The sequence below is a fragment of the Morone saxatilis genome, unplaced genomic scaffold, assembly GCF_004916995.1.
Source record: "Morone saxatilis isolate NCDOM2014 unplaced genomic scaffold, NCSU_SB_2.0 Contig4, whole genome shotgun sequence".
Lineage (NCBI taxonomy): Eukaryota > Metazoa > Chordata > Actinopteri > Moronidae > Morone > Morone saxatilis.
In genome coordinates, this window is record NW_023339984.1 from 3397989 (window position 1) to 3423814 (window position 25826).

General features: G+C 40.5%; 1 protein-coding gene across 1 annotated transcript in view; it reads right to left on the reverse strand.

Annotated features, from left to right (window-relative positions):
* nrxn2b (neurexin 2b) overlaps positions 1-25826 on the reverse strand; it is a gene marked incomplete in the record, with an annotated part of 560348 nt that overhangs the window by 379516 nt on the left and 155006 nt on the right. The window contains 1 exon segment of the mRNA XM_035675730.1: positions 1-271. Coding sequence (XP_035531623.1) covers positions 1-271 — 271 coding nt within the window.

Sequence of the window (25826 nt, forward strand, 5' to 3'; positions counted from 1 at the left end):
TGCCAGGCGTTGTCGTTGAACTTGCCGTTGACAGGCTCCACCAGGGCCTCGAATGCCCCCGAGCCCAGGTTGATGACCAGCCAAACTGCGCCGCTCTTCAAGGAAAGGTTCACGTAGTCGGCCGACTTGCCGGTGTGCAGCATGAGGCCATTGCGTTGCAGTGTGCGGAAGGAAAGTGTGATCTCGTCAGTGCTGCTCTGGATGGGCGTCAGCGACAGGTCGTAGCAGAAGAACTCGTTCCCCTTGAAGGTGGCGACTGACTCCTCCTTACCTGGAGATAAAAAGAGGAGGAAAGAAAAAAAAAGGTAAGTTAAGGACATAGTATATGAAAGCACAATTACACCAATATTATCGGTTGGTTGAGAGTATTTTGCTTATTGTTATTTCAGTTGGATGTTGTCCAGTTTGACACTAGAAGGCTGTTTTCACTTTCACTGCTGAGGGGAGAAAGTTTCTCTCTTAAATCTCACTTAAACATGTGTATGTACAGGCATGATGTAGTGACACAGTAAATCCTGGGCTAATATGCAAACTACACGAGTCATGTGGAAACCCGAAGCCTCCAGTGCACTGACACTGAGAATGGACATTTTAGTTAAATAGGAAATATCTTTTTTCCAACAATTAAAACTTTTAAATCAGGAAGAAGTAGTTATGCTTAAATTTAGATTTAATGTACTTTTTTTGTGGATCAACCGTATCATACCAAAATTATTATTGATATTATTATTCAAAGTGAATATTTTCTAATGTTCTAAAAGATGCCTTGAGGGGAACTAATAAAAACATTATAAAGCCAGACTCTAGCTATAAAAGTCAAAAATGCTGTCTTTGAGCAGATTAACTACTAAACACTAGTACCGTTCACAAGTTTCACTTGATCAGCATGGGACTAACACTGATATAGCACTTGCAAGGATCTCATGGGTCAAATATTCTGAGATGAAAACGATTAGCTGTGGTTATTGATTCCAGCGTTACAGCATTGGTTGTTGCCGCGGCTGTAATGCATGCAAGATATGTTTTCATCAAGGAAGCTTCACAGGGCAAAAACATGTTTTGTTTTAGTTAACGAATAAATGAATAACAAATGTATCCAACACATAAAACACCTTCAGTGTAGAGTGATGCATCGTCCATGTGTAAAATAAAATTACTTCCATCAGAGCAAATCAAACAGCTGGGTTGGAATCAGATAGGAGGAAGTTTTTGGATTAGGGGGAAGAGGAGAAAACAGCAGAGAAAAAACTGGAGAAGCTTGACTGCCAAGACCAGACAACGTAGATTAAAAGGAGCAACTCAAAAAAGCCAAACAGAAAGGGAAGAAAAGGTGTTGACAACGTTGCTAATGCCTGTCAGTCCGTCGGCAGCACACGGCCTGCTTCCACTGCAGTGAGCTTCGTTCACACACTACCAGTCAAAACAGCCAGTTTGTACAATGGACACATGTCGAACTGCAGCCTAACTGCGTCAAGGGAGGCCACAGTGTGCATCTGTCAGGAGCTGAACAAACACCTGCAGCTGTCACAACACAAAGTACCACTGCAGCAACACTCACAAAAATGACGAGTCAAAGTGTGGAAACTGAAGCCACTAAGCGTTCACATTCATCTAATTCTCCATATTATCATTGATTATTTTATTATGATTATTATTATGTTATTATACTTTATTGAATACCACGAATCGTGAGACATGCAATACAAATCAGCTGCTTGTGGCAAAAACTAAATACTTTTGCAAAAAGCACATACGCACACAACGCCACCAATAACAGCAAGATCTCTCAACTCTCAAATAACTCATCCCGGCTCAGCGGTTATACAAATCAACTGGTTTCCCGACATGAACTGCGATCTGAAGTGACACTCCACTTCCTGTGTTCGTTTGTCCCTCCTCACCCCTGTCTCCCTGGGGAGGCCAGATTGAAGAATCAGCCTCAGGTAATGAGGTTTACGGCTGAAACAGGAAAGAGAAGGGGCAAAGTCAAACCGCCGAGAGGCCCCTGTACGGGGTGGATCATCAAATCTAGTTTATCCTGAAGTTCCATTACAACAAAATCGCTCCAAGACCTCGGTGCATTTCCCCGGGGAGAGAGGCTGGGGCTGGCCAGAGGGGGTGGTCCGTTGGTAGACAGATTGAAAGCCAAATCTCATGAGCGAGCCACAGGAGCAATCTTAGGTGGGAAGAGAAGAGTGGTGATGGATAATAGTGTGTCCATTTGATAGCTGTGCGCTTTGTACTGAGATATGACCATGGACAGTTCAACATGCTGTAGCCTATATAAGACAAAGTTGATTACAGTCTTACATTAACACCAATTTGAAGAATAAGTGCTGCATGGAGGTCATAAGGAAAAAAAAAAATTAAAAGAAAAATCCATGGTGAGAGGCAGAAAGAGTGCTGCGTTAAGTGACATACTAACTGTTATACTTCAGGAACATTAAAGGCGATAATAGAGCTCACTTTGAGACAAACAGAGCCACATAATATGGGTGCATGCACTCACATAAAAGAAAACATTTTATATGTGGGGGAAAAAATGAGGAAGTGAGGGACGAATGGCATCCAGACTGAGACAGCCACTTAAAAGAGCATTTTGGCTGGAATCGAAATTTAGAGCAATCTCAACTGAAGTGTGAATTGTCATAGAAAAAAGGCATCAAAGGAGAGAGAGAAAGAGATGGAGGGGAAAAAATGACAGAGAAAAAAAGCAAATCCCCTAGAGCAGCCTCCTGGCGGTGCCTGCGTTGCTGATGTAGGAAGAACAAAAGCGTACCAAATGGACCACAGCAACCATTTTCAATTATGTATTAAGTTGGGCCCCCTCCCAAAGTATGGGCTGTTAACGGTAAGCAACAAACAGCTTGTGATTGCTTCCATGAGCTCAGTGAGATGGAGCCACATGCAACAGAGAGACACTGGCTGCAAACAAAAAACTTTCTTTTGTTTATGTCTGTTTAATGAATAGAAGGCTGAGAAGAGGAGATAAAGCTGGAGAGGATCGGGGAGTGACAGGAGAGGAGAAAGGAGGGGGGTTGGAGAGTGCGTCTGTCAGTCTGGTCACGATGCCAACAATGCTTCTCGATACATTTTTTAAAAAAATGAACACAATCATATTTTTGTTTGGGACTTAAGAGCCAGAGGTAGCAAGATACAATATTGACAAGCTAATAATACATTGCGGAGTTATCCAAAAATTGACACTGATCCATCTCATATTGCGAGCTAGATTAAGTCATTTTCTGTATCTCCTGTATGCTCGAAGTCTGTGATCCTCCTCCACTATGCAGAGCACTGGAAAAGCCCTCCTCCCAGTCTCCAAGGAGAAAAAATGAGATCACTTCAGCCTTGGCTTTCAAGAAACAAAAACTAATACAAAGAATGACTTTCTTTCCTACCCTGAGAACACTTGAGTTCCATTGAATATGTGCTTGTCCCTATATAAATCTGTTTCTCCTCTTACATCGACTGTAGCTCTCTATCCCATCCTCTCGCTCCCATGGCAGCACCGTTGTGATTACACGCACATACACACTTGGTGTATGCGCTTTTCACTGAGATCAAATCTCTTTCCATAAAGCCCAAGAGCCGACACTGTAGCCAGAGGTAAGACAAGACACACAAGCACACAGCAGAGACTTAAGTGCTGTCAAGGTCTCAATTAACCTCACACAAGGCCCTGACTACATTACAGAAATGACTCATTTGAAATTTAGCCACCCGTAATAGCGTCTTTATTATTAATTAAATGTTGGGTTCCTCTGATATTTGATTTCATTGCATGCGGTGGACAGACCTTTAGTCGGTATTTTTCAGGGGTCAAAAATGATACACCCGGCATCTAAGCAGAGCTATCTAACCAACAATTTCTTCATGACTAAGCAGATGTAATGAAGCAAGCTGCTGTTTATCATCTGGTCACATGTATCCACTCGACTTCAGCAGCAATTCCTGGCACTTCAGGCTGCTTCTCCTACGTCAGATTCAGAGGTTCAGTGGCTTTGAAATTTTAACGATGCGAGTACAACAGACAAAAAGGTAAATTCAGACTTCTGCTGGCTGGGACAGATAAAGGTTTTGAGCACCCATGCAGTGGCACTGCGAGCACAGCTATTTGTGAGATATCAAAACATAAACCCCAAACCCCTACCAGCTCTTGAAGTGATGCTCACTAGCTGACATCTGATTTATCAAAACAAAACAAAAAAATAAAAACATTTTAACCCAGAAATCAGAACAATATCACACCAACTTATTTTTGAAGCACCCCGATCCAACTTAGTTTAGACGACACTTTTTCTTTCTCCCCTCTGCCTTTTTACGGTACATAAAATGGATCCAATAACCTCAACCTCAACTGTCACCTCTGTCACAATCATGCCACCAGCAATAGCTAAGGATTTTGCTGCAGTCGTCAGGTCAAGCAGTTTGCCTTCTGCAACCCCTGGCTTTCTTTGTTCTTCTTCTTCTGTGAGCTGCACAGTGAAAGAGTGAGGGGGAGGAGGGACGGAGGAAGAGGATGGAATTCCAGCCCAAGCGGAATCAATGCCATTGACTTGGACGATCACACACTCCAACCCACACACACTACTACCCATATTGTCCTGACAATCCTACTGTAGCATCACTTCTTCAAAGTCACAAACAAGTATGAGCATCAGGATGTGTAAATAAGTATTCTATCTAGCTTCCCTGCAACAGCAATATCATGAATTACGATCTGAGGATATTTATAACAAGTGTCCCCACTGTAAAAGAACACAGCATCACAAATGGTGATTAAATGTCACGAGAACACAAATACAATCTGTGTTTGTCAATGCTGCCCCGAAAGTGCCATTTTAGGCTAGTCTTTGGTGAATATTACAGTAATAAAAGCGCAGTGCAGCATGTGTTATTAAATTGGATTCATCTCAGACTGAGAGAGAGCAGGTTTAATAAGATGAGCTGCATGAATAGCTCCATCCAAACTTGTGTGGTGTATTAGTCAACGCATAATGAACCTTAACATACTGCTTTTTGGCCGATTGGATTACATATTGGGAGTAATTAGGTAGTTTTAGGGGAATTAGAAAAGAGAGAATGAAATAAGACAAGCGTGTGTATGCATGTGAAAATATCCATAATCTAGATGACCACATGCTGGCAAATTCACTCTTCACATCACATTACCTCGCTGTTCTTACACACAGACACACGTAAAAAACACACCCACATGTGCATGTACAGTTACCCTCTATTAGCTTCCGACGAGTGCCATCTACCCCGCAGAGAGAGTATCCGACAGCTTTGGAGAAACGATTCAACAGTGAGATGAGAGAGCAGTAGGAAATGTACGGGGCATATGAAAGCTTTGATGCTGCTTCATGAATCAAACAGGCCTGCTGGGTTTACAGACAGTGGCTAGTGTCCTGCGCTAGTTCCAAGGCCTGTGAACTGTTGGGAAAATATTTGTTTGCTTATTAAACGTTTGGCCAGTGTTAAAGAACTTGCGCATGAACACACACATAAAACCACATAAGTGAATAAATAGACACATATGAATACACCAACTCAGCTCTTAGGCAATGACTAAGAGCTCTAGTGCACTCTCACTCACACACACAAACACACATTCCCTCTTGGATCTACAGCTGTCTTTATGAAGCATGCCGCAAACTAAAAGAAAGACTTTAAGAGAACAAAATAAAGAGAGAAAGAATGAAAGCGCAAAAGCAATAAAGAGAGAAGACAATGACCTAGGGAAAGCCATGCAACGCACTAAGATTGAGGAGGAGAGGACGAAGCAATGCAGATTTTGAAAAGTGAGGCGCATTGTGGTGTCAGGGGGTAGTTGGGTGGGGTGCAGAGAAACTGCTGAGGCGGGGTGATTGATTGATTGCTCGGATCTCTGTGACCCCTCCCTACTTCATGTTTCACTCCTCATAGATTTTACCTTCTTTGTCTCCCTCACACATAAATCTGAACTGTCAGCTGTCCTTAACAAAAACATATGTGGTATTCTAAGCTCGGACAAAAGCCAATCATTTACACCCTTGGCAAAGATTGGTCTCTCAAAACCTGCTGCATGCTGGCACTGTGATGGGATTGGCTGGGTCATCTCAAAAGTAGCAACATACTGTATGTCACCAGAAAGGTATGCGTGCTTAATAATTACTGTAATAATGTCAAAAATGTTTTCCTTCAACTGGTGAGTCTTTATTTTTGCACCACCTGTGTGTAAAGTATGTAATGGTCATCAGACAGTTATATAATACTAAAACACTACTGATTTTTGGGGTTGAATCTCGTGTTTAAACCTCTTAATCACAATGCAATATATGTAACCCCTGTATTGTGCTATGCATCATATCACCAGATTCTTGCCAATACACAGCCCCGGAAATGATACATAATATCACATCATTAGGTATTCAGTAATCATAGAAATTGGTTTAATGTATAACTCAATTCTCTAGATTAGGTGACTTTTCTGATGTCTCCATTTTTCTTCCCATGTATAGCCCTGACCTGGCCTAGCCTGTGACACTACCTAGTTAGCTGTATTGGTAATTTGTGGATACATTTATGGATCTCTGCCTCCAGTCTCTTGTAGAGCCATTGACACAAGTCTGAAAAAGAGAAGCATTGTGCCCTCCTCCTCTCCACTCTCCTTTCTCTCCACAGCTAGTGATTACTGTATGTATTGATCTATGGACTGATTGCAATCCTGTAATGAAGGAACTATAATTTGATGTCTGCCCACCTCATTTGCTGGAGGCTAAAGTGCTTTGTTGCACTGACCATTCCTTCCCCACTTAAAAACCTCTTGTTAAGTGCATAGTGAATGTGCTATCACGCCATTCACAGTGTGTCTTTTGTTCTGAGGGATGCTGCTAAAACAGCAAGAATGTCAATATCGAATTAGCTGTCCACCACAGTGAGGTCATGTATGAGAACAAAAGTCATTCAAGATGTCTCCATTGCATTTTATAGCTCATGAGATATAATCTTTAAACCCAAGTATGGATGCGTCTCACCCAGACGATATACAGCCTCACATTTCCTGTAGATGATACAGGTGGATAAAGACCTCATTCAGAGACAGTATTTTTATCATATGATGCGGATTGCAGCACAGTGGGAAATCTTCTAAAGAATCTTTATGTAGCTCAAGACATAGATATTTACAGAATACATTTTACTGTAGCATTTACTGGTACAATGTGCATGTATCTGACATTCCATTCACCCACTTGACTGTATTAGTAAAATTTATGTCTACAAGGTATCCATAGATTTTATTGTAACCCATGACTGACTGTGCAGACGAAGGACATGCATTTTAAGAGCCCTTGGCATAAAGACACTTAATTAGATTCTTTTTGCTCCTCCACCTTTAAATGTAGCTGCAGGTCACATTTTAAGAGTGCACAGTTCGTTTTAATTTAATCCCTTATGCTGTTGCTTTGATTGACAGTATTTGAAGGTCGCCGGAGGAGTGTGCAGGTGGCAAAGAAAAAAAGAAAGTAAATTTCATATAGGGCTGTGAAGAACAGAATCAAGAGTGATTTGCATACTAAATCTGTTCCTCACTGGTAGGCTGGTACTGTAAATTGGGTCACATAACCCTGACATGACCCTGAAAACAAGGTGCGACTCGAGTCGGGCTGTGTCAGCATGCTTGTGTGTTAAGGGGCAAAGTGGTGTTTGACCCTTCTGACTCCCTCACTCACCGCCATCTCCGAGAGTTTACAGCTATCATTTTCATGGGACAGTTTTGCTTCTCCTCTGTTCTTGAGGATGATTTGAGGCACTAAAGGATAAGACTTAATGGGAATAAAAAAAGTTGCCTTTAATTGTCTGTCGCCTTGGAAACAATCCATTTTGTAACTGCAGTATCAGACACCATGGCAGCAGCCTCGTGACTCCACTCCACCTCTTTCTCTCTCTCTCTGATTTGCACTCTTTCTTTTTTCTTCTCTTTGTTCATTTTTCCTCAGTCATTTCTTGTCTATCCTACTGTGGGTGTCTGGCAGGTGACTATTATCACAGTGGAGGGCTGTTCAGTCTCTGGGCTCAACTGGGACAGAAAGAAAATGTCAAGTAAACTGACACTAACGATAGGCTTGTGTGCTTCTGACTGGCGGGCTCCTTAGCCAACAGGGAGCTGACTGCAAAACAGGAGAAGTACATAATAAGCCCTATTAATTGAGCAAGAACATGCCCTTCAGTCGAGCATGCAAGACCCCTGTCATTAAGTTGAACTTATCCACAGATCTTGGACATTGCATCACATTACAGAGTGTCACTGTTATTTATTAATTATGTTTATTTCTTAGATACCCTCTTCCTTCAGTGTTGGGATTAGGAGGAGGGCAACACCTTTTTATTGCATAGTACTCATAGAACGAGAAAAGCAAACTTTAAAAACTAATATCGATTCTATGCATGGTCCTATGAAAAGTGATTTAAAGATTAATCTAGTCAGCAGGGGGAAAACAATCTGTTGTTTTGTTTGCAACTGTTTTCAATAATCTAAACAAGAACGTCCAAAATAATACTGTTTCACATTTATGGTTGGCCCTTCTCTGCTACAATGATCATGCTAATGTCTGAATACTTTTACCCCAACAACATGAGAGAAACCACGTGAAATGCAGGTGTATGGATTATTTTCTTCCTATGGCTCCAGTGAGCATTGGTTGGACTTGGCTCATTAACTTTATATTGAACTGTGGTGAAAATATCTTAGAGAAGACGCAAAAACTATTTGCATATTTGCACAGAGGCACTTTTATGAACAGCAATCACGAGCATATGGTCCACAAATATAATGTATAAGATACTTTTAAAGAAACAGATTATAGTTGCATTAAAATGTAAACTGACTGCCTAAACGGAAACATACATCAAATTTAATGAAAGCACAGGCTTGCACAATTTATCACAGATTATTGTCAATAAGGCAGAGTGAAAATTACAAACAATGTGGTGTTTATTTGGAAGGGTGCCCGGTTTTGTTTTATGTAGGTTATTTTAATTGCATGTGAATCCTTGGCAAATTGCCTGAAGAATTATCCATTGTAAACTGCTTTACTTAATATGTTAATGTCATAGCTGGCAATATAGTAGACTAGTGTAGCAGTTTAGTGTGAGTGTGTGTGTGTGTGTGTGTGTGTGTGTGTGTGTGTCGCACATGCGTGGCCATCATTACATTAAATCCAACGAGCACTCTTCTTTGGGAAAAAGTTAAACATCTCCCAGAGACAGAAATAAAGAAAATAATAGAAAGAAAGTCTGATTTCTTCAGCGGAATACTTAATTATTGATGGTCTCTATATGACAGGACACAGACAAGAAAGCACACCACTTATCAACTGCTTTATCACTGGCAAGGAAAAAGAGGAAGCTGGGGACGCCATGTGTCATGGAAGTAGCACACAACTGTAACCCTTCCAACATTAGTGTTAGCAATAACAGAGACAACAGTACATCAATTCCTAATTGGGAAAGAACTGTAGGAACGCAATGAAGAACCAAGAAGAATCTGCAAAGGGTAAGACTGACAGCTTAGAGGGAACACACAAAGAAACAACTACCTAAATTCAGGTTAAATTTGAGTAAATGCCAATGTTGAGAGAGGTAATATCTAGCACGTTGAGCCACTAATAAGGGATTCAGTCAGCTGAGGAAGAGTTTTAATGAGCAAAACTTGTTGCTAAAGGCTTCTAACCTCTTGAACCTGCTATCGGAAACTGAAACTACCCACAGAGGAGTTGAAAAACATGGTTGCTTGCAGACAAGGAGAGAGTTTGGTAGGAGGAAAGGAAATAAGGATTTGGCATTGTGATATGTCAACTTTTAAGCTATAAACAATTAAGGGTGACATGTCAAAACTGCCTTGGAACAAATACCACAGGCATCTGGAAAGCCTTTATACAACAGACTCTTTGTCTCCCCCAACAGCCTCTTTCTCCAACTGAATCCTAATGAAGGCCTTAAGTAAAAAATGAAATGTTTGAAAGAGTCAGTGAATGTGGGTGGAAATGAAATGTATGTAGACGGCTAAGATAAACTTGTGGAAAACTTTTGAAAAGTGATCAATATTCCCACTGACATTTGAAGGTGAATGTAAAATTATCAGCTTAAATGGTTCACCAACTGGACAACAAACTGAACACACAAGCTTATATGAGATTTCATCTGCTGATGTATTGGAAACCCTTTAGCTAAATGCTAACCCTTTCCCCTGGAGGCTTGTCAATGATGAATGTAACAGCATGAATGGGCCCATATGCTGTGCAGTAAGAAAGAAGCACTGAGCTAGTGGTTCTTAATATTAGATTACAGAAGAGTAAAAAGCATTTTTGTTAGGGTGTTAGATCAAATTGCTCATGAAAAATCAACATCTTAAAAGGTCATGTGGAATTCCTAGCAAATACAAAAGACAGAAAAATGTAAGTTATGTGCAAGGACTAAGACTTCCTCCAAGGTCAACTTCTAAGAATCAGTTTCCAAAATCAATACAAACAAAGGCTTATTTGCTTCTCTTTCAGCAACTGTACAGTCACCACATACTTGAGCAATGATTTCAATTACAGCAACAGCATTGTGGCCAACTTCTGTGTGAAGTTGCATGCTTGGTTTGCAAAAACCTCTGTAAACATGACTAATTTAGAGCCACAGTATGCTGGTGGTTTTAAAAATAGTGCACACACACACACACACACACACACACACACACACACACACATACATTGCTGTTCAGCGTTACAGATGGGAGAACACATTGGTGTATTTTACAGGCTTGTAGGTCATCTTTGAAAACAAAGACAACAGATTGTAACTTAATTTTGGGTAGGAGGACAAAGGAAATTTAGTACATAGTAATAATTAGTCAAGACCTCGTTATCATTACTAGAAATGTATTTAACCATTTAATCAAACCCAACTAGAACACATTGATTGTTCTCACTGCTTAACTCCACAGATTGAGGGTTAACAAAAATAAATCTTTAAAACTGAAAATAATAGTGCATTACTTAAAAATGTATAGTTTGCAATGCACTGATTACTAATCCACCCTGCATGATTGCTGTTCTAAGTCTATTGGGGAGACCTGAGCAGCAGTTTAATCTCCTCTGACCCTACAGGGGGTTCTTCCTTACAAAGGCATGTTACACATGTGTTATATAAAGCCACAGAAATATGACAAGTTAGAATTCTGGCAACTGCTGTAACACGAAACATGTCTCACATGCACATTTGTTTCCCCCAGATCACTGTGAGCTGCATCCTTCTCCATCGTTTTAAAATGAATACCTTCTTACATACACCTGCATAACTTGAACAGGATACCCACTGGTAAGATGTAAAGTCAATGGAGAAGTATGCCACTCTGAGAGAGGCTGCTCAGTTACTCTGTGTGTTTGCTTGTATATAGAGATACTGACTCTGCAAGCACAAAGCTCTTTCAGCTCAGCACTGCAGCAAGGCTCAGTATTGTTAGTTAGACCACAGTAATCACTCTGAAACATTACCGGTCCACTGGGTACCGACCATCATGATTAACATTTTGCCCCTAGCTGTTCCCCCGACTTCATTTGAAGGTCCAATGTCTAACAGTTAGGAGGATCTATTGGCAAAAAGGGAATATAATATTCATAGCGTCTTCATCAGTGTATAATGACCTGAAAATAAGGATTGTGTTTTCATTCATGTTTTTATCTACAGAGGGAGTGGGTCCTCTCTATGGAGTCTGCCATGTTGAACCGCCATGTTTCTACATTATCTCAGAACAGACAAAGCAAACACTGGCTCATGATCTAACACACTGGTCCTTTAAGGTAGATGACCTCATCCTACCCCACAAGCCAAATGGCTTCCAATCAAAATAAATATAATTACACAAGACAGTAGGGCTGTCGCAGTGAAGGAATTTCCAATGCTGTGATTTTCAGTGGCTTAACAGGGCAGTATGCAATATTACCTTAATATTATTACTTGATCCAATGTATTACTCAGCCCTGAGGTATATCACCAATTCTAGTTTTAGGACACATCATTGTACTCTATAGAGCTTGTTAGGTCGGTCATCCCTCACTCACACAACAGTTTTTGTTGGTAACTTTTTGTCTGTAAGATCATCCCAGTCAAATGTTCTACTTACAGAAACAGTCAGAATCTTAGGTGACACAAATGACCTCAGTTAAAGCACCTTTTACCAGTATATAGGCTAGCAAACCAGCCTGGAGTATTACTGGTCTTGGTCCTGAAATGATCTGCAGGTCAAGCTATGAGACTCTTATATCTTTAAATGGTTTTAAACTTAAAATAAAAGTGGTGGTCACTGCTAATTGCTGTTGCTTTTAAATAACTAATGACTAAATATAAATATATCATATAAGTTTTTATCATACCCGTTGTGACTGCTGTAAATACATATTTGTATATCTCTGTCAGCAGGTTAATGGATTCAAATGGAATATTTAACCAGAAGTCATGTTTTCATTTGTACTCCTGCTAAGGATTAATATTTCACACTTATGTAGCCTCGGTGATGTATACGCTGATCCAAGTGTGGGCAAACACACACTAACCAACAAACTTGCATCAGTGCTCGTCCACACATAAGCATACACAACATGCACAGCTCTTCTTAATCAACAAATGAGTTGTGTTGTTAGCTGACGCTACAGTGGCTATTGACAGTGAACTAGCAGTACGGGTGATGGGCTGTTTGTCTAATAACCAAGGCTGCATTTCAATTTCACAACTCACTGAACAGCCTGCTTAGCCACACAAGACTGATATGACACCGGGCTTAGCAAGAAGCTCTATTTGTGAGCGGCTGTGCGTCTGCTGAGGTTGATAATGGCAAAAGGTCACACATTAACCTCATGGTCTACAGTGATGACTTCAGCTGTTTGAGCCAACCTTGAAACAGGTTGAACACAGGAAGACATTTTTGAGATGAACACACTCACATGCACACACAAACATTAGCCAAAAAAATAAAAGATAAATAAATAATACGCCCTGCTTGGTCCCATGAGGGTCCCATTATACTAGTGGAGCTTGAAAGTGACTTTCCCTTTATACCCCTCCCTTTAGGCCTAGCCTAGTGTGATACACGTAGACAGCAATCTATGTCTGGTCTCATTAAAGACCCTAATTCACTGCTTCCCTCTGCCACTGCCTCTCTATGTCTTCATGTCTGTCTTCTGTGTCTTAGTGAGTTTGTTGCAGTTATCAACATTTGCCCTGCCTTGTTTTTGACTTAAAACAAGTCTGTACTGTACATGTGGCTTCACAGGGAATGTTAGTTCAAAAAATACCCATCAGGTGATTGCATAGCATAAAACATCCACATAGTGGTGTTCTCTGCAGAGATGTTGGCTGCAGTTTTCTATGTCTGCAATTGCTGAAGAGAATTCAGCCTGTGGAGGAGCAAGACCCTTTCTATCAATCGCTATAAATCTGTGTGTAAAAGCTCAGGCAGTTTCTCCTCACGTGGCTGCTGCTGACACAGAAAACACCACAGCCAGTGAAAAGATCACATCCAACTGTATTTTTATCTCCATACTTTTTTCTCAATAGCCTTCGTTCTTTGGGAGGAATCCTGTTACCTCCCTAAGAACCTGCTACTGTTTAACAGTTCTACTCTCCATGTCTTAGCAGCACCCTTTTTCTCTGCACCACTGCACCCTGCTTCTTCTTTTCTCTCTCCCCCTCCCTTGCTTCTCCCTAGTGGTCATCGTTTGCCTTGGATTTAAGGACACACACATCCTCTGAAGGCAGTAAGTTAATTAGACATCAGGCCCTGTCTGTTCCGGACTATCTGTAGCTTAGAAGAGTCTTGCTGCTTCAGTGAAACCACACATGCACACACACGGACACTTCATCTGCGCAGGAGTGAGGGCAGTCACTGAGCGAGTATGCGTGGGTGTCTTTTTGTGTGTGTGCTGCAGTGTGTATGCGTTTCCTCAGGCCTGTGGGTATTTAGAGAGATTGTTGAGTTTCTTTTTAAGTATACAATCTGCAAACAGAAGTCTTCTTCTCGCACAAGCGCGCTTTGCATTGACAACTACGCTGCACATTCTGCATTCTCCCTTAATATGATGGCAGCCTCATCACAACCTTGTCAAATTTAGGAGACGTGACTCCGCTGTGACTCTTGTGTCAACGTCACAACTCTTTACACTGTAGACATCTGAAGTGTTCCCCGAGGCTCAGCTAGCTAACCTTGAATGAAGAACTAAAAAGATAAGGTACGTTTGACACCGCAGGGTATATTGTGACAACTCCAGCCATTGTTTACAGTGAAGAGACAGTGACAGTCTATTGCTATCTAAAGTTCATGTCATATTTATGGGCAAAAATAAAGTGGGGTCACAGTTAACACGTCAAAGTCGCATTACATTTTTATTTCTTTTTTCACAACAGTATATATGTTCTCAACAGTTAGTAACAGATGGACTTTTAAAAGGATATATCACACAATAGAAGGGTTGCTGGTCACGCTACCAGGGTATACAAGTGGATTTACTCTTCTTCTTTTTTGGCCACAGAGAACAAAGCCGTTATTGTCTATCATTGCTCAGAAAAGAAAATGAAAACATATATGCAGTCGAGCCATTATAATTATCTTGTTACTGTAATTAAGTATGTTTTGTACAGATTTTTTTCTTTTTTTTCTGAAACTGCATTTAAATTGTACTACTTTATTGTGGTGTTATATTTAAATTTAAATTACATGTGATTTATACTTCCTAACTTCCTAATTTACCTATTCACTGATGGATGAGAAAAATAAAACTTTTAGGTGCTTGGTCAAATTAAGAAAAATACCACTATGATACAAACACTATCATTACTTTGTTGAAGCCTTAATTATGCAATTATGTTTTGTACAATTTTCCACAATTAGAAGATATGCTTTCAAACCTGTCAAGCCTATCACATTACATAGGAAAAATCACATGTACAGGCATTACATTTTCATTATGTATCCATAACTTTGTAGTATTTTTTCTTAGTATTGTAACATTGCTTAGACCATGCACCCATTTATAATTTATATTTCCACGTATGTTACAGCACTTAACCAGGAAGGATTAATGCATGCCTTTTCTATTTTATAAAAATTAAATCTTATTGTTGCAACAGATACTGTTCTTTGCATACGTGCCTACATACTATTGGTTGGGTAACAAAGAAGTCTGTTTATACTGAGTGATGAGTATAACTTCCATACGATTACCACAAAATGCAATCAGACAGCTGGAAAAGCCAAAAAGGTTTTAATACACTCTGACAACGAAGACCAGATTGGTAGTGTTTGTTAGAAACATCCCAGTCAGGGCAGTTAGCATCTGCTGCTCCACTGTATGATAACACGTTTTCCTTTTCACTTGGAGAATGGAACAAGTTGGGATTTCTACTGAGTGTGAATAGGAAGGAAAAAGAAAAGAGGACACGTAGATAAGAGCAGGCCATTCAGATGCATTCTTTCTCTTAAAGACTAACTTAACACCCCCCAAAAGACTTTGCTGGCTTCCAGTAGTTTCACTTTTTGGTAATAAGATGTTTGTCTCCTCATTATTTAGCCACATTTCAGCATATTATATCGTGGAAAGAGAACATTGAGTAGCATACAGTGAACAGTTTGCATTCTGGTGCTGCAAATGTGACATGTGGATGGATGGAACAGTACTGTCTGTGTCAAATTTATACCACATAAGGAGTGTGATCCAAGCACAGCACAGGAACAGGGAGGGAGGAGAAGATGCAATGTCATAATGTCAGGCATCTCCCACAATGAGGGAGGAATATATGAGCTTGACAGAGGAGGAGGGAAATGTTAACAAGGAAAAAGAGAGAGATTTGATTCTTTTTAAATGAAAGCCAGAGCTCATATGGGAGTTTAGATGAGACACGGTGAATGAAGTAGGCACGTAAGTGAGGAAGATGTTAGTTAACCTTCCATCTCTTTTCCGTTACTCCCATCCAAAGTTCCCCCTTAAACCAAACTCTCAACATCAATATTACAGAGGAGACATTTCCATCACCCCCCCCTTCTCTCATCTCCAAAGCCCCCCTCCCCTTCACCTCCTGCATCTCCCGTCATTCATATTTCATTAATATTTCAGTAAAGAGAATCCCTATCTCACTGGCTCTCCTCCTGCTCTCTCTTCTCGGTCTTGCTTGCTCACACAGCGCAAAATGATCCAAAGGAGCCCTGACACCAATAATTAAAGAGTTATTGAAATTAGCATTGACTGGCCATCTTGTTGCTGCCGAGTGCCAGCAAAGATTCTCTCTCTGCTTTGATTGCCTAAGCTTTCTCTTCATTCTATTAAACTCTGCTCTCGCGATTGACTCAGTCACACAGATAAACACACACACACACACTCACCAAGCCTCTGCAGTGCTAACACTGTGCACACGGTGTAAAATATAAAATCATGCTGCCTAGAAAATGAAAAAATGCTGCGCTTTAGCAATTAAAGTTTAAAAAAAAGGAATATTATTGGCAGTTATTAAATTTGGTGCTGAGTTTCAGTCACTTTCTTTTTAATAGTTTTCAGTAGATCAGTAGACATCCACATGTAAATACAAATACTAGTGCAGCTTTTGCATCTAAAGAATATTATTTTGGATACAGCAACCTTTAGTATATGAATGATATGCAGGAAACATGTCCTGTGGTGTGACATCTCCAACATCCCACACCACTCTCTCTGGCATATCTGCCATGCCAGCATTCCTCCATCTCTTCCTATTCCCTCTCTGCATAATGACTGACACTTCTAATTTTGTGTCCCATTCTCTACAGTAAGCCATCATCCCCCTTCCATTGCCCTGCACGCAACATTCACCGCGTTTCGAATCCCTCCAAGCTGGTTCCCTTTTGCATCCCTGCAACCTCTCCTCTGCAGCCCTCACTTCCTCCCTCCCATCTTTCTCCCTGCTGTCAAAGCCCATTCTCTCCCTCCTCCACCAGCTGCGTGGAGCAGAGGCCCGCTGTGCCAAGTGCCATTTGATTAGCCTCTTTCTGGCAGCCACAGTAATTGTGCGGACATTTCCTCTCTTCCTTCTTTCTCCCCATCCATTTCTCTCTTTATCAACTGTACTGTGGATGCATCACCATCATCAACATCATCATCCCTCTTGCTCTATATCTCTTTCTGCATTCTCTCCATCTCTCCTCCTCTCTTGGTGGTGGATCCCTAGCATTTTCCCGCATGACACTTTGTCTCCTCCCACATCTCCCATCTTCTATGCCAGAAAAACACACATGAATACTTCCATCTCTATGGCAGTCTTACCCTCCCCATTTATCGGCTCCTTCCTTCTTCTTACACGATCATACAATCCCATGAACATCCTGTCCACAAACTCCCATCTTCTCATCAGTCGGGCTTAAAAGTGCCAATGCCATACGTTCCCCAGATATGGGGCAGTAAATGAATACAGCACCTGATCACACTTAGCCCTGCATACACAACCAAATGAGCTGTGAGACGGAGACAATTTCAAAGGAAGCCAGGAAAACGGAGAAGAGACAGAGTTAAAGAGGAATAAAAGAGGAGCTGTTGGACAGAGAAGTGGAGGATGATAAGATGGGGAGGGGGGGTAGATAAATAGATACTGTATTTGCACGTCTTTATTTCCATGCATTTCCACAGCAGCAGTACACCAACAAACAAAACAAAACAAAGAATAGTGGAAGGACAAATGTCAAATAGAAGCACTAACATAAAAGTAAAAAAGTACTCCCTTTTAAGCATATGTGTGTTTCAGGAAGGTGTTCAATATGAATGCAATTGTAAATTAAAAAAGTGTAGGCTGTGCCATAAGTTACAGAAAAAAGTAATATTAAGTTCAGTTAGTGAGTCCAGTAAGAAGTCCTCATCCTCCCAGTTCACTGATATCCTTACTACAACAGAGCAGGTATGACGGAAACACTTCGATGGCAGGAATGATCTACTGTACTGCTTGGTGGCTTTGGCTTTGGGTGAAGATGCTTCTCTTTTCAACCAGTATATTTGTGGAAGGGGTGGGAGATATTGAGGATGCTAACCAACTTGAACAGCGACTCTCTGGTCAGATGATAGTGATAGAGACCCATCGCTAACAGTTCAATGTCAGGGCTACAGACATGTTCCTTGACAGTGGACATGGTTGACAATGGTTAACCTAGGATGGCACCAGAAGCAAGACACTCCATGATGTCTGTGCTGTATCTTTTGTTCCTCCCAGGCCTTTGCCACTGTAAACCATGGAACACGTCTTTTTCTTAAGAACGCAGCCAATTCTACTAGCACACAAACATATCAGTGCAGATAGGTTGGAGCATCCTAATACAGTGATCATCATTAATCAGAGAGGGGGCTAGTGGTCTAATAATGAATAGGAGTGCATAAAATCAAGCTGTAAACAAGTGAATGGTTCACTGTGCTGCCATCTGTCCAGTGTGTAATTAATGTGGACATTCTCATGAACTGATCATACAGTGTCTGTGTCCACTTTAGAATAACTAAGTACATGTGCTATCTGTGTGTAAATGTGTATGCGCATTGCTTTTCACATTTGTCAAATAGTACGTCTATGTGTTGTCTGCACTGTATGTAAGGATCTGTTTTGTCCTGAATCCACTGTGTCAGCCCCGCAGGCAAGAAGCGCCTTTTGAAAAAAGCCTCAGTAAAAATACACCTGTTTCATCAGCCAGATCAAAAGTAAAAAAAAAAAATAAAAAAAAATCACAGCCAGTGAGCTCTCAGTGCAGAGAAAGCTGGACCTTCAGAAACGGAGCCAACTGTCAGCTTTCAAGATACAGCAACTGCTTGACAACGACAGTGAGCTACATGGAAGGATTCAGTTTACTCTATGTCACAAAGATATAATTCAAATGTACGGCAGGTGAAGTTACAAGTCTGTACTGCAGCTATCTTTGAACTAAACTTTCATGGCAAGAGAAGGGGGGAGATTCAAGAACTACTTGCTACTGAGGGGACTTCTGGAAAAGTAGAGGGAAAGTATGTGTTTGTCACACAGAATAAGAAAAATATAATTTGCTTCTTACATTGAAAGGGCGGTCCCTTCCTTTAAACCCTTGAGACATACTCAACTTTATGACAAGTGAAAATGACTTTTTCAGGTTAAACCAAACTCTAACAGCAACAATTTGTTTCTTCTACTGTTTAATGGTTAAAGTTTAATGCTGTGTGTTTTAAGTGGAGTCTTCAATCTTCAATAGGAAAGACATTAGTCCCCTGTTTCTCTTTGTGTTTGTCTGTTTTTCACCACCAGTCAGTGACAGTGATCATACCACCATAGTTAGTCTACCTGCATCAGTTAGAATTTACTCTTGGAAAACAGTAACATTTTACAGGTTATAGGTTTGTTTGGAATATACAGCCTCCATTTACCATGATTTTTACAGTGTTTGAAGTAATTTTCTTTGACTAAAACTAGATGTCTGATTTATGACATTTCTTCCTCTATAAAAACATGTCAATGACAACTTGTTCCGACCTCAGATGTAAGGGGTTACAATTCAATATATTGCAATACCGTAAGCAAGGAGATATATTGTGATTTGTGATCAATTTTTTTTTTAAATTTTAGTATTAACAACAAACCACAATATGTATAAAATCTTAATAAAAAAGTTTACATTTAATGCAGTCCCAGTATCATCAAGCATCAAAGGCCTCAGTTCACATTTTTGAGAGCTGATACCATATCACAAAACAAAACATCCATACGCAATACAATATTTTCTTACCCCCCCTCCATCTGACACTCAGTGGTCTTGACATGATTGACTGAGAGGGGAGCTTTAGGAACAAGTGATGACCGAGGAAACCTTTGTGAGTAAGCCCGCTCTCTTCCTTATACACATACACACAAGCTCACACATGCACAAACACAATGTCACCTCTGCCCTGGAGGTTCAAAATTGTCTTCACACTGACAAGCAAAAAGACTTGATTCATCTCACTCCTTACAAGATGCACAGCAATATCTGCAATAGCCAAGCGTAAGTAGAAAAAATTTTCACTGTATGCAGTGATCAGCTCATATACGCCAGCTGCATTTATACCACTTTGTAAGAATGGCTACAGGCTGCTAAGTGGTAAAACTGTATAAATATTTATATAAAATTAAAGAAAAACGTACTGCTAGTTATTCAGGGAGTGCAGAAACTTCTAGTCTAAGGCGGATGGTAGTTGTGAATAAAGCAGAGGAAATATTCAGTAAGATGTATGATATATAGAGCAAGCTCAACATAATAATTTGATACTTTGATCCCTTTCTGGGAATTTCACATATAGAACAAGAATTAAGTGGATAATTAAGCGCAGTGGATGAGCTGTACTACCGTATTCCACACAATTAATCACACAAAGACGCATGTTTTTCAGTAACTGAACTTTAGCAGTGCACTGATTACTTACAGCAACACTAAACTACTAGTACCTGACTTCACCCGAAATATATATATAAAAAAGCTGATAATTGAAGGAATAGTATCAAATATAATTAGCTACTTATACTCTTGACTATTTGCCCTGTGGTGTTTGGAGTCTGCCAAATCACCAGCACACCAACCAGCCAATGAGCTGACCAAGTGACTGGCTGGCAGAGCTGGACAGCACTGCCTGGTGTATTCTCATGTGTGCACCCTGGCATGACTGCGCGTCCGCCAACCATCAGACAGAAAGGCTTTCAGATGCCCAACACAAATCGCCACCTGCCATCAGCCCCATTATCCTGTGTGCAGGCCTCCCTCTGCACCACCAGCCAGATGCTGAACAAAGACCACGATACTACCGCAGCAGCTACACAACTCATTTGTATAGTGTTGGCTAATTATGTCAACATATGCAAAAAGATTTCCACAGCTGAAGGGTGGCACATTATGCAGTGGTATTCCAAATGTGGCTGATATTTAGAGGTATTATTGAGCCTAGTCTGTTTTATCTCTTATGACTGAGAAATCAACTGACTGCCTAGTTGCATGGTTACATAAAGTTTGGCCATGCAGGATGCCTTGAGCTCTGGGAAAACACCAAGTTGTAAACTGGTCGGCATTTAAAAAGGACACCCCATCCATTTTTCAAAGCCACGAAGGCCTCACCTTTTTTGTGTTCTCCAGTGACAACCAAAATAGAAATCAATGTGTCTGGGGCAGCGTTGGAGCCCGATGCGTTAATGTGGAATCGATACCTAATGTCACAGTCATTTTTCCTCATCCACCAAGCAATAGAAGCCAAGAGGAAGGCGAGAGCTGGCCTGCACCACTAGGGAGTGGCTGAGGGTCAGTGGGCTGAATGAAAACAGAGACTGCAGAGGGCGTACTGGGATTCCTTGCAAACGTATAAAAAAAAAAAGGACCTGGTGTTATACACTCTCCTATATTCTCATCCAGTCCATCCAATTATGTTTTTTTTCTTCTTCATACAGTAAAATGTTAAGCTGCATGCTCTCTGAAACATCATCCCAAGGTGGCAAATTATTATTATTTCAGTCACAATAAGTTGTAGTTTATTTTTAATCATAATTAGATCATATTTAGGGCAAAATAATAAAGCAACAACAATAAAATAATAACAATAAAAGCAGTTGCTATGTAGTAACCTTGTCCTATACCAGTCAGACTATGACGCTATTTGAGGTCAAAGTTGCAAGAGACTTGAAAATAAATTCCGTCATAACAACAAAAGAGGGGCTGCTGGAGATCACATAAACACATCACACAGACAGTGAGGTCTTGTTGTGCAGTTGTAGGATGTCTGAAGAGATCATAAAAAGAACACACAAAATCATTGACACAAATACGTTGGCAAAATGTATGAAGCATGACACCATGGACAGCACAAATGCACGCAAAGGCACACATTCACAATCCCTCCAAGCCACTACAATCAGAGTCGAGGCTTCACATAAAACCCAACTCTGTAATAATCCTCCAGTCCTTAAATATTTATGGGCCAGCGCCTACAATCCCCCACCTCTCCTTTATTATTTGTCAGCAGAAATGATTTAGCCTCTAGAAGTCTGCTACATAGATACATTTTGAAAATTACAGAGGCACTGCTCATCGTTGGTTATTGCACTCTCTATACCGCTACTACCAGTCATAATAGGGTAAACAAAAATCTTCAGAGTCCAGAGAATGGTAAGCAAACCAGTGTCCGGTGGCAGGCAGGCAGACACCTATCTACTGTGATTGCTGGGCAGAGAAAAGCTATACTTTTGGATGGGATTTGCTACTGTGCTTTGAATGCAGGCAAACTGTTAAGCTTGTGTGCACTGCAAGGCTGGTGTCACTATGGCTTAATGAAAAAAGGATTTTTTTGTTTTTTAAGTAGCATGCTTTTTTCTAACCCTTTTTTCAGCGACAACAAGCAAATGTCGTCTGTGCCAAATATGAGGTGGAACACTTTCCGAGATGATGATTCCCAGATAAGGGAACAAAAATAGCTTTGTTTTGTCTCCAGTTTTCTTTTCTGCTCATGTTTTCCTGCCGCTGATTGCCTTCTAGGGATGACACATAGCTATAGTAAATAATAAACATAAACATTTAGTATAGAATGAGAAAGTACCTTAACAACACACCTCCCCAAAATGACATAACCTCAAGGAAAGGAGAGAAGTGTGTCTGCGTGTACATGCAATGTGTGTTATTTGGCAAGACGTGAGCATGCGCACAAAAATGTGTCTTTTGAAGTGGCCCACAGATTAAATTACTTTCGGCATGGACGGTAGGGAGGGAGAAATTGAGAAAATGATTAAAAAATAAATGGAAAAATGATTTCCCATTCTGGGCCCTGTCACAATGGAGGGAGAAGGCAATGGGGCGACTGCATGGTTATTTGTCTGGTTGGGGCAAAAGCATGCCTGTTGTAGCTGCTCATTATAAGACATTACCAATTTATCCTCCTCTATCTCTCCCGACCATTGCTGGCTGGGGACTCCTGGGCCAGATTACATAAATGAAATAATCCTAATCTCTATTCGCAGTTAATTATGTCCACAGAAAAACAATCCCAGCTAGGCCGGCGCCCTTTCAGCCCGCTGAATTGGTCCTCATGTGATACCCAGCAAGTGACCTTGAAGCTCTCAAGCTACGTGGCGCTCTGAGCGTGAGAGTAAATGGGTGTTTCGTAAGTATTTTTCAGATTTAACATATCCCAGGTAAACTGAAAACTAAACCTTCTCCACCCTAACAACAACTAACAAAATATGCGTGATATTGCAGCATACAGTTGCTGCAAATACTGTGGCTCAAGTGGCCTCAGTTTCTACCTAAAACAGCCATTTGTGAAGCACTTATTAGCTTCAAATCTATACCATTAACCCTGAATCAGATAGTCAGTATCAGCAAGGAGATCAGTCACACACAGAATACCTTCACTGCCCTCTCCTTGTACTGGGCCATGTACTCATCGCCTCAACCTCAGTACGTCCATCTTTCGTTTATTCTAATCTGTACCAGGGCCTTGGAGTGTGTGCGTATGTGTGTGTGTGTACTGGATGGAATGGCTCAGTTGCCATCCATTAGGACGAAGTTGTCCATAAATTGCCACATCCGCATCCACACTTCACCAATCGCCACATAATTACATTTCAAAGACGTAGCGTGCGTTGACCTCTGAGAGGGGCTCGTGGTCGTAAATAACCTGCATGGTAAATCTCCATGCGTGGTTATCTGAGAGCTTCTTGACACCATGTCCCACATTTACAAAGGCATAAGGTAGATATCCAGAGTTCTCCACTGTACTTGCATGGAGAAACACAGGTGTTTGAAAATCTATGTAGGACTTGGAATCATATCTCTATGTACATCTGACAACATAAAAACACACACATCTTTACATCCTTCTTCATATCCTTGCATTTTTTGTCTCTGGTGTCATCCTCTCTCTTGCTGGTCTATCGGAGACAAGGCTTTTGTGGTTTGTTTACCATGTTTTAAAGCAAGGGTTCACAACCTTTTTCCTTATATTTCATATTATATTCAATGCATAACGATAACAGTACAGAACACTGTACAATTAACCTAAATAGTGAACACTATTGAAACTGTAGGACGTTTGTGTAAAATGGTGACTTGGATGAATTTGAATTTAATCATTTGCTGTCAATATTGCATCAGAGATTGGGTTTTCCTGATATTTTCAGGACCTTTTGACACATTTGTTTACTTCTGCCTGACACTTGGCCATTGATCTAGGGTGGAAATTCTGTGAATATAGCTTGTGTTCTGATCTTCCCCATGCCCTTATCATGTGAGATTTTTTAGTTTATATCCTAAATAATAATCTAAACTTTAAATGACAATTTATTTTAGATATAAGCCTATTGTATGTATTTTTTAAGGTTTTCTTACACCCCTTAAATTCAAGAAGGCCTTGTGACCCCCAGTGAGGCCTTGGTAGGGTCGCCAGCATTTAAAAATTTTAAGTGGTTGTCCTGCTGTCAAGTAGCCTGTAGAATCAGGAAGTACCAGGGTAGGGGAGTCCATGGACCAAAATAGTTTCAATCTGATGTCCTACTTAGGTTGAGAGCAATTGGTTTGATATTTAATTTTTTTTTTAAATATATAATGGCAAAGGATATAATTTCACTCAGTAAAGTCACTAGAGGCAGTCTGTAAAGCCTGCAATTAATCACCAATCCTCTAGCCATACTCACTTTATCAGCAGGGGTTTCAATAGGAAATTTTACATCAGAATATTTCAAACCTCTATATAATTACATTTAAGAAGGAAATTCTAAATGGACAAACGCTTTGGCATGGGAAGATAGGCTGATATCTGTCAATGATTTGTTCTGATCAATCCATCTGAGCCACTCTGAATCAAAACTACAGGGCCATTTTAAAATTTAAAAAACAGGGGAAAAAAAGAAGATCAAGCAAAGAAGCTGGGAAATGTTGTTCTCAGAAACTAACCAAGTATTATAATTTTCACTGGTAAGCCTTCCAGCAGCAGCTAGTAGTTGTGTGTGGAGGCTAAGACAGAGCAAGGGCAGGATGCAGAAGAAAGAATTGTTTATATCCTGGTGCTCCTGTCTCTCCATTCACCATATCTATTTGCCATCCATCAGTACCTGACAACCTTGACAGGTTAGAGAGAGATAGCACCTCAATACCACTAGGAAAGGACAGAAGAGATACAAGCAGAGAGTTTGTGTGTTTATGTGTGCGTGTGTGTGCAAGGCAAAGGAAGGGTCACGCCTTGCAACTTACCACTTCACATCCTCATTCCACACTTATGATATGCTGACAGACCAAGAGAGCGACACAAACAAAAGGGTGAAAAGGGCCAAGGAGCACCCAGGGAATATGTGTGTGGGGGTGTGTGTGTGTGTGTGTGTGTGTGTGTACCTACTGTATTTCTGTGTTGAGGCAGTAAATATAAACAAAAAAATTTCACAGACACAAACAAACTAAAATACCTTGCAAACATGGTGCTGTGGTAGTAAGTCAAAATAATTGTAACAGCACACAGAGAAAAACACAAAAAAGGTTTTTTTCCTCAGATAAAAGTAATATAAACTTCTGTGGCTTTGTAAACCCATTTGTGTCCCTGTGGGGTACAAAGATGGATTTGATTTGACTATTCCCTGCAGCAGGACTGTAAATTATACTAATTAGGTTTAGATCCATGTTAAGTACAACAGTGGGAAATACACTAAGAGTACTGAAGTAAGAATTCACCAGTAGATAGGTAAAAAATCATGTAGTATAAATAAAAAAAGATGATGAGCCGTAGGGGGAAAAGGTTAAATAGATCACATGAAAAAAAAAAAAAAAAAAAAAAAAA